At 43.4% G+C, this 10,070-nt stretch overlaps 1 protein-coding gene across 7 annotated transcripts in view; it reads left to right on the top strand.

The window, feature by feature from the left end:
* The first annotated feature begins 610 nt into the window (after nt 1-610).
* Nucleotides 611-10,070, top strand: part of GRAMD1C (GRAM domain containing 1C) — a 53,215-nt gene continuing 43,755 nt past the window's right edge. For 2 of the 7 annotated variants that reach the window (XM_051778920.1, XM_051778919.1), the window contains exons 1-2: nt 613-731; nt 2,059-2,187. In XM_051778920.1, coding sequence (XP_051634880.1) covers nt 654-731; nt 2,059-2,187 — 207 coding nt within the window. In that variant the 5' untranslated portion in view covers nt 613-653. Of the gene's footprint in view, nt 732-961; nt 1,070-1,369; nt 1,430-1,851; nt 1,873-2,058; nt 2,188-10,070 lie in introns of those variants that run through there. The other 5 variants (XM_051778923.1, XR_007903018.1, XM_051778925.1 and 2 more) reach the window with 5 other exon arrangements.

Here is a 10,070-nt window from a genome sequence, read left to right as displayed (position 1 = left end):
AGGGCACAAGTCTGTGAGCCATCATCGCACTGGTTGGGTCCCCTGACTTGAGAGGCATCGTTTGCTGCAGTCTAAGACGGACTCCAGCTTTCCCAACCTCCGTGTGCTCACAGCTTGGGGCAGAAACCACCTGGCGCTGCTCAGCAGCTTCAAAAACGAGACCCTGGGTATCCCGCATTGACTTCCTTTATGTCACCTCATCCTCCGCTGAGCCCGCAGCCAGCCTTCCCCCTCTCCCCCTAGGTGTCCCCCTGGAGCGGCCTCCCGGCGATGTTTCCCGTCGAATCCCAAGAATTTAGGACTTGGGAACCTTTTTGCTGCCCGGGCGATGTTGAACCCACTGCCGGGGCTGCGCGCACGGGGTAATCCCTGGGGATGGAGGCAGCGAACACCGCCCCACCGCCCCCCCCCGGGTCCCCGCTTCCAGGAGTTCTTCCTGCCACAGCCCTCAAACTTTCCACCGGCTCCCGGTTAACTCTTGTGGAAGGCGCAAAGGGGTCGCCGGAGCCGGCCGGGGGGGGGGGGACTGGGAGGCGCCACCGCCCTCTCCGCCCCCCATGACGGCCCCCGCTCCCCCGAGCGGCGTTGCCGCTCGCCCTTGGTAACCCCCTCCCGCCGCGGGCCGGCGGCGCGGCCGGCGCCGGCCCCTTTAAATGGCGGCCGCGGCCCCGCCGTGCGCCCCGCGGAGGAGGCAGCCGCCGGGCGCCGCGCCGCCCTCGCCCCCCTCCATGGTAAGCGCCGCGCTCCCCGCCCGCCCCTCCGGCGGGCCACCGCCGCCCCCCGGGCTGCGCAGGTAGGTGCGGGGGGCGCCAGCCCCGCTCCTGCCCCCGGGGAGCCGCGCGGGCGGGCCCCGCGGGCAGCACTGGGAAGCGCCGCCGCCGCCTCCACTCCTCTCCCTCGAAGTTGGGGTTTTTTTTTTTGGGAGGGGGGGAGGAGTGGTGGCCCTCGGGGCCCCCGGTGAGGAGGGCCGGCGAGCGCCCCGCGGCGTCTTCACAGGGAGAGTCCGGGCTCCCGGGAGCCGCCGGGGGGACACCCAGCGGGGAGGCAGCCGCGGAGCTCCGGCGTTATGGTGGGTCGGGAGCGGGCGGGCAGCAACTGGTGGAGGTTGTAGCTATCCCGGGTGTTTGCGTGGAACCCCCCCGGGGTCAGCCCTGCTCTCAGCCACGTATGCTGGAGCGCCCCTGCCTCTGCCTCACCCCGCTGTCCGCCCCGGAGCGCGTCCCCTGCCTGGGCCGCGGGCTCGGCTGCAGCCCCGGGAGCGCTGGCGGTGTGCGCAGCCCGGGCTGGCGGGGGGGCGTGTGTGTCCCATCACCGGCTCGGGGTTGAGTCGGTTTGCACTCCAAACTCAGCGTTGTCTCGTCCCGGCAGATCGGTAGTACAGGCGATGTTACTGGTTAGGGCCCTGGGCTGGTTTGGTACCGTTTGCTGGGTGAGTTGGGACAAGTGACTTTTTGTGGCTCTGTTTGCCTTCGTAAAGTAAAACTGACCTTCAAAGTGAGGAATACTGATACCAAGGGACAGTGCTACAGAATTGGAATATAGTGCTACTTACTATCTTTCTAAGTGATATGAGTCCAAGTATGTGCCTCTGAGTGTTGTGCTTGTATTTATATACAACAAAATGTACAATTTATAGTGTAAGTAAAAATATTTGATGTATCGTTATTATAATAACATATATCAGTTCTCTGGTAAAAGTGCTACAGCTGTATGACAATTCTCAAGTTTTGAGAGGTCTCAGAGGTTCCTGAGATGTGCTGCTTGTTATGGACTGATGTTTCATGTTGATATTATTTCAGTTCTAAGTATCTGTGCAGCTTCAGTGTGCAAGTTGAGGGGCTGCTGTGGAAATGAAATACTTTGAAAAAAAATGTAAGTAGTAATTAAATATAGTATATTCTAGGAAAAAAAGTCAAAAAGTTGTCGATGGGAAGTGTTTCAATAACACTCACCTTGGTGAGACTAGCATGCCACATTTTGTGTAATATACAGATTAGCCATCTTATTTCACCTTTCTCCACCGCTGCTGAATTACATACCTTGCTTCTTTGTTCACAGGAAGTTCATGAAGTAGATCATGGTCTTGTTAACCAGCTACTTGCTGATTCAGAGGACACTCTTAATTCGTGCACAGAGAAAATGCAGGGTCCTGCTCAGTATAGCTGGAGTGCTGACTGGAGCTTTTGGGTAATGTGTTTTATTTCTCTTCTAATTTGTTTTTAATTTATAAATGTAATACATGTATATTTTAATTTATATATGTGTGTATATGTACAAGCTTTATATCCACTGTTCTCAAGTTGCTTTGTAGTCATGAATTAGTAAAGTGCTCTCCACCCATGTAGTGAGGTTGGTAATTTTATCATTATGGGCTTACCAAAGTGTAAGGTGAGACTGAGAGGGGGTGAAGTTGTTTACCTGATGTCACATATCAAGTTAGTAACAGAACTTCTGGCTTCTGTGTGCAATCCTGTCTCCCGGTTCCTGGCATGGTTCATTAATGTACCCCGTGTTTCTTTATGCCTTTAGAAAAACATTATTGATGCTTTTTCACCATAAGGGGTGAATTTTGATTCTCATTGTTGGGTGATTCTTCTGATGTGCTTTCTTACTGTCTGTTTTTTGTCAAGTAAACACATTTGTTTTCTACAAGAGTAAGTAAGCTTCCTGTCTTCTGTGTAAAAATGGGATTTGTGAACAAGAAGGGCAGAAATGAGGGGTTTAACTTTGCTCCTCTCCAGGGAAATGCTTCACTGAGAGCAGAGGGTGTAATAATAAGTGCTGATTTGAATACTTTTCTCATACTTTTGGTAGTGTTTTTTTAATGCCTTCAGAGAAGGTAAATACGTTTTGCTGTTAGGTTGGTAGATGAGTTGGTGTTGTTTGGTAAGGAAGAGGATTACTTGTGCATGCAGCCATGGGCAGGGTAACAGCTGATCATGTGAGAGACTTATGTTCCCTTCCTCACAGCTCTGGCAGTCTGACTAAGGTTCTGCATCAGGTGATGCAGTAAACTGGTAAACTGGTAAACCAGTAAACTAGTTTGCTTCAGCTTGTGCATAGGGCTGGACTACTTTGTCCTTCTCCTGATGAGGTCATCCGAGTGGTCATTGTGCTCAGCAGGTAGAAGATTAAGTAACTGGCAAAGGCCATATGGAATCTGTGGCAGAGCTGTGAGCAGAACTGGGGGGATCAGGTTTCCCAACTCCTTATTTATAAATCTAGCTTGTATGTGTTTTCATCCCTTCTGTTCAAACTAAGTGGAAGTCCTAACGCTCAGAACATCGGTTTGTGCATCTCAGGCCCTAAGATAAACTCCCTACAAATGTATGTGTACTCTTAAACTGAGCAATAGTAGTCTGGAGCCAATGGAAATAGGACAGGCCTAATGAACCCAGCAGGTTGTAGATTCGTGTTGCTAGAGAGCGAGTACTTGGATTGTTCAGTATTTTTTCCACTATTCCTACAGAGACAAAGGTGATACAGGGCTGTCCTGCCTGTGCCCAGCTGTATCTCTGTACTCGAATCGATAGTAAATCCTGCTGTGCAGACACTGTAGCTGCCAGTTATGCTCTCATTAGATGGCAGATTAGACTGTGTAAACTAACTCTTGATGGTTTGCATACAACCATTAATGCAGGTGGTGGTTTGTGTGAGAAATAAGCCTGTTCAGGTCTTGGGATCAGTTTGTTGGACTTGCAGTTAGTAACTCAGTGTTTCCTTGGTAAGCTTGGCAATTGAAAATAAAGTCACTAAAGTATACTATATGAAGAATATAACTGCATATATTGCACATATAATTGGCTTTGCATTCTTAGGTTTTAAGTGCACGAGGAAGGTCTGAAGTTTGTTTGAACAGAGCTTTAAGCCTGTACAGTGTGTCCTCACAGTGCCACTTTCTGCTTCCTGTAGTGATGTGTCCCTGTAACTTCAGTGGAGTGGGATTCTTCAGTGCAGTGGCAGCTGCTGTGTAAGGTGTTTTCCAGCATGATTAAATGATTGCCTTCTGTCCATGATTTATACTTCAAGAACCTCAGTATTTGTTTGATGTTAGTGTTTATCTGGTTCTACAAATATGACCTTGCAGTTAAAACAAAGTCACTGTGTAAATACTTGCCTCTTGTAAGATAATGCTGTGGCTTGTAGTGTTCTAGCCATACCGTCTGTTACTGATTAGTTTTAAAAAATCTCTATCAGTCTGGTTATAGGAAGCTATGGTACTTATTTTGTCAGCCTCACGGGGACTGAACTTAAAAGTAGCAGGAGCCAGAAAGCCACAAATTCAAGGCAAAACTAAGATCTTCTCATTAAAATGTTATATCATTGGCATCTTTCCTCCTCTTCTTGACAGAAAATGTATTTCAATAACTTGCATGGTTGATGATCAGCTGCTGACTCTAAAAACAAATCGTTCAAACTCCCTACATTCTGAGTCATAGTAAATGTGTAGGTGATAGCATGGAAGGCAGCTTGTTGCAGTGTGTAAAGCATGTGTCACTAGCACTTGATAAAGGATGATGTTACTGTCCTGTGGCAGGTGTGGATTTGTTATGCTCGTTCCTACTCCTCTGTCAGCAGAAGAAAGGAATTGCTAAAACAGCAGGAATAGCCTGTGGTAGCATCCAGGGATCAGCTTTGTTGCCTGAGTTATTTGCTTTGAGAGGCTGCGTGTTTCTGACAACTTTGGTTTACTCCAAGGGTTCATTTCTTCTGAGTGTGATGTACTCTTGTTTCTCTGATGTTGGAAACCAAATGTGGATGTTGGAGCCTGACTGGTTTGACTTCAATTTTTCATGGATTGAGTGGGAGTAGGTACTTGTGCCATGCCCCTGGAAGTCAGGCCAGATATCCTGAATGCTCAGTAGGTGCTGTGAGCACATGTAATTAGCAGCAAGACAGGGTTGGCAGCCTCTGGGATACAATCTCTTTCCTGGCTATGGTGAGTGGGGAGAAGAAAGGGTAGCAGAAAAATTAGAAGGGAGGGAAGAAAAGAAGAGAATCCTACTATGCAGAATAATATTGAAAAATTTTGAGAAATAATTAATTTTCTATTATTGTAATCTTAAACTGGTAGTTTTACTAACTGCTGTTTTTAAGGTTGATGGTGTGTCATGATGTTTTTTGTGTAGGTTTTTTGATGGATTTTTTTTTTTTCCATCTGGAGGTGTACAAAGCTGGACTTCTGTAACCTCACTGGAGGAAGAAAAAAGCCTACTAACAAAATTAATCTCAGGGCTTTCCCTCTTTACTGGAAGCCATAAAGCTTTTATCTGCATTTGATTAAATGATTCTAGTTTTGGCAACTGCAAATAGAAGTGATGAAAGTCAAAGATGATTTGGAAACTAAGTTACATCTGGAAGCCCTATCTCAAGGTTCTGAATTCATCTTTTTACTCCCTTCATACTGAAATATAATTCAATTTAATATGCTTGGAAGAAGAAACCTGTGAAAGTCTTAAGTGTTCTCCTACTGTAATGAAGAAAGTAAAGGTGAATGAGGAAGCTAATGAAAAGGATCTTTGCATCAAAAGTGAGGGTATTGTGTCTGGGGACTCTAGTTTATATTAATGAACAGTCAAAGAAAGTTCATGTGTGTCTACAATAAGAAGAATGCCCATGGAAAGAAAGAACAAAAAAGTGAGTCCTGTTGGAATGAAAAGGTAGGTGGAAAGAGTTAAAATCAAATGAGCATCTCTAAGAAAATTGCTTGTGTCTGGGAGGCTTGTTTAAGAATTTGGAAATATGAGGTGTCAAAGAGTGGATGGATTGAAAATAATAGAGGCTTTAAAAAAGCTGGTTGATTGCAATGTAATGCCAGTTTAAAGAGTTGGTCAGTACAAAGTAGTCTGACAATAGAAGCAAATGATAGAGTGTAAAGTGAAAATAAACTTTTACTTTTCATAATAGAAGAGCAAGTGAGGTTGCACAAGATCGGGAAAACATTTTGAATTATTACATAGAATTGGCTTCTATGAGAAAGAGCTAATCTGTGGGAGCATGTGACAAGTATGTATGGCAAGAACACAATTGGCACATATGTCTCAAACCTGCACAGGAGGGATGCAGATACGCATCACAATTTGGAAGATGACTTATTGAAGCACAGAATCGAGTTGAGGCACTTTGTGGCCCAAGACTGGTGAGCGTTGAATGAGATATTTCTTGTATTTATGGTTGTTTGGATGCTCCTTCTGCTTTTCTCTGAAGACTCACAACACTCTTGAAATGGTTTACTGGGCTGGTTAAATTGGTAACTATGTTTTGTCAGGCTGGTATTTAAGGCCCTCTGACAGTAGCTATATCTCCTGTGTTGTGTATTTGGTATGTTTCTTCTTATTATCTGTGCCTTCAAATCAAATGTTTGGGTTGTGAAGGAGAGACATCAATGCTTATGACACTGGGGGAGGATTTTTAACCTCCTTTTTATTTGCTGGTATGAAACCAACTGCTGCTAAAGAGGATGAGAATTGGTTGAATGCTGTAGGGCTCCAAAGAGAATAAAAACCTTAGTCACATTAGTGCTAGGTTGTGGTGTGGCTTTTTGTTAGGCTTTTTAGGTTTGGTGGTTTTTTTTAATGTTATAACTTCAGTATAAATAGCTTTTGTTTTTGTAGCAATGGTGTGTTGTTTGTTTACCTGTCTGGAATCCCTACAAATAGGTGCCTTTTTTCAGCCCTGTGATAGCACTGATTATATAGCATCAGTGTTTTAACATGGTAAGAAAAGACAAACTGCAGTTCTGACCAGCCCTTGAACATGGCTGATTAGGCCTAAAGGGTTTTTTTCACTTCTTGTCATGCTGGGAATCTCCTTACTGCTGTTGATGCAGTTCCAAATTGAGCACTGGGGTAGATCTTGCTGTCATCAAGTTTCAGCCCATCCTTAACAAAGACTGACAGTGGTGCCCTAAGTAAGCTTTTGCTAGCTGCAGCAGTGGGAAGCTCTATATAATATGGATTATTATTGCACACATGTAAAGAATTAGTTTAGAACCTGAAGAATAATATTCATAGATCAGAAAGAAAATATTTCAGATTTGTGTGGTTTACTTTTTTCTTTTTTCCCCCGAGTCTCTGTGAGCAAAACCATTAGAAATGCAACATAGTTCAGAAAATCCACATGGAGTTGATGGAATAATGATGTCCTTTTAATGAAAGGGCAGTTCCTCAGCTGCAGAATGAAAAGTTTATAAGACAACTCTAGGAGATGGGAGTAAGCTCTCTTTTTGGTCCTTGTGTTTGTTTACAGCTTGTATTTCTGCAAACAGGCAGTGCTGGAGCACTGTCTCTTTCAACTTCGCTACAGGTGAGCCACTTGTATCTAGGAGAGGGAAAGAAGACAGGTAAACAAAACAGGATGTGATTGTTTAGTGGTTCACTTAATTAAGTCATTGGCAGCAACTAACAGAAGAAAAATCTCTGGGAGATGCTTAAGAGATAAAATATTTAAAATTTGAAATATTTGACATTTAGATTATTTGGGACATGTAATTACCTATCCAAAACCATAAGAGTGTTCTAGACAAAAGTATATGGCTTTTCTGCTAATGATTACTTTGGAAGTTATATTTTGTCATCCTGTGTAGGAGATGGCTATGCACTAATCGAGTTATGTCAAGATTCGTTGGTGACACTTGGCAGCATTTTAGAAATTATGTGTGGAGTAAGAGGGTTTTTTAAGTAGTGTTTTTTATTGGAGCTGCTTCCTGAGTCAGTAAAGCCTATACTTGTGATATTTGTGTATTTGTTACTGCAACCCCCTAAAGCCTCTAGGGAATGACAGATAAAGTCATTCAGGACTTTGGCCTGTTCATACAACATCTCAGTGTCTCCTCCTGTTTTCTGCTGTGCCTACTACCCACCAGGACTCAAGATATCACCCCTTGTTCAGCTATGGCAGCATGTGGTCGTGAACCATTGTGTCTCTGTAGCTCTGATCAGCTTGTACTGACATGCAGGCCTCCCAACAGCTGCCCCTTTGCATTTCACTCTATATAAAGTTGAAGAAAAATTGTGTGTGGTTTGTCTTCGAGAATGGTTCAATCAAATGTGGTAGCTGCTTTTGATATAGAAGTGACTAAGAGCAAAATCGGTGTTTTTCTAAGGCATAAAAGGAAGAGATCAAATAAGATATTTCATAGGAAAAACACTTTTGGGACAATTGCTTGGTAAGTGCTATTTTCCATGCAATTTCAAGTGCAGTAGGGCTACCGGCAGACTTAATGAGATGACCAGAGTAATTTATAGGAAAGTAGTTTATGTAATTGGCTACAGTCACTACTGCCTTAACTATGTAGCTACTCTTGTGGCTTAATACGCTCCTTCAGGTTTTCACCCTAGTCCTGATCCAAAGTATTTATGTATCCTTTCATCAGTTGCTGAAAACTAAATGACACCAAAGGGAATTCCTACCAAGATGACTGTTTCTTTCCTTCGTGATTCGTTTTGATCAATATTTGGGTACTGTTACTAAACATAAATACGGATCAGAGATGCAGATATAGTGATACACATCTTGCTGGCAAAGTAAGGAGGGAAATGCTCATTCTGTATTTGACTAGTTCTGTATTAAGTAATCTTTGTGGTACTTTGCAGGTAAGGAAGACAAGAGTTCAAAATTCATATCTTATAGTTCCTTTGTATGTGGCTTTTTTCCCTCCCCTGAAAAATATCTGGATTTTTTTTCTCCTGTTTATTAAATGGATCAAATACGTCTAAAGACAAACAGTTTATTACTTAGGCAGCCTGCAGTGAAAGATCAGGTGAAAGAACAGATGTTCTTAACCACTAACATTGGCTAATTGTCTCATACACATGCTGTAGAAACAAACTTGAGTCAGATGGAACTGCTGTTCAGAAAGGAATGTATTTTGTTATCCAAAAGGAAGTCATCTTGACTGAGCTTTTAATTGCTCTTGCATCATATTAGTTAGTACACTTATGGCTGTTGAAACCTGGACAACATAGTTTCAGGACTCAAAGTGGGGAGTGGATAAATTGTCTTCAGCTAAAGGATACCTTTCTGCTGGAAGGGTGACAAACTCACTTCAATTACACAATGTTAACTGCAGAGTTCATCCAAACATGCTTGGTTTATTTGTATTAAGCTTGTTTTAGAAGTCGATGTATCACAGGTTTTTGTTGTTGTATTTTGGTTTACTTCCTTTTTTGGTTAAATCCTCATGCAATAGATGAAATTACTAAAACAGAACAAAAAAGAAATGCTTGAATGATGTGTCTTTGAAGTCAAGGAAGTAGGTACAGATCCGCAATTTTTCCCTAAAATGAAAAGGAATTAGGTATTTAAGAGCCTTGTGAACTTGGTTTGTACTTGTGTCCTGGGGGGGGAGAGCAGCATGAAACATGGTCTCTGGCATGGCCATTACATGCATAATTTTACTACCAGGTTTGGAGGAGTTATTACCAGCTATGGATGGTGTTGGTGAGGATGCTGAGTAAATCTGAGATTGGAATATCTTACCTTCTGGAAGCTAAAACCACCTCAATTCCTTGTTGAGGAAGATGTTTATCAATGGAAGTGTCCAAACCTCCTGAACTTTTTGCTTAACTTTATTTAAAACTTAAATGCTTGTTTCATCCAAACTCAGAGGTACTTGGTAGCAGTTACATAAATAATTATATTTGAAACTGAAATAATGAGCCTTATTGCTAATTGCAAACATCCAGACTCAGGTGTTTAATCAGCTGCAGGTGGTGTTATCTCATAAACAGGAAATGTGCTTAAATCACTTCATGCTCATGCTACTTCTGAGACCTGTCACATTGGTACCCAGGCTCTGGCAGGACTTTTCTGAGATTGCTTTGAGTCTTCCCACTGTCTTTCTGATGGAAAGAAATGGCCAGTGAATGTTTTTCAGTACAGATATGCTTCCCAATATCTTGCTCCTCTTTCAGCACACAGAGATTTCCCGTGATGTATCCTGTCTGCTTTGGGAAGGCAGAAGAGTTGTCTCGTTTTTCTGGTGAAACCAGTTCCTGCTATTTGCATATGTAGCTGATCCTGACAACAGAACTGCAGGCCATCCAAAGCACCACCACCCAGCTAGGTGC

Source organism: Manacus candei, unplaced genomic scaffold (genome assembly GCF_025592945.1).
Source record: "Manacus candei isolate 608988 ecotype Guabito, Panama unplaced genomic scaffold, ASM2559294v1 h1tg000014l, whole genome shotgun sequence".
In the NCBI taxonomy this organism is placed as follows: Eukaryota; Metazoa; Chordata; class Aves; order Passeriformes; family Pipridae; genus Manacus; species Manacus candei.
The sequence above is the reverse complement of the archived record's forward strand: the minus strand, read 5'-3'. Positions and strand labels throughout refer to the sequence as shown.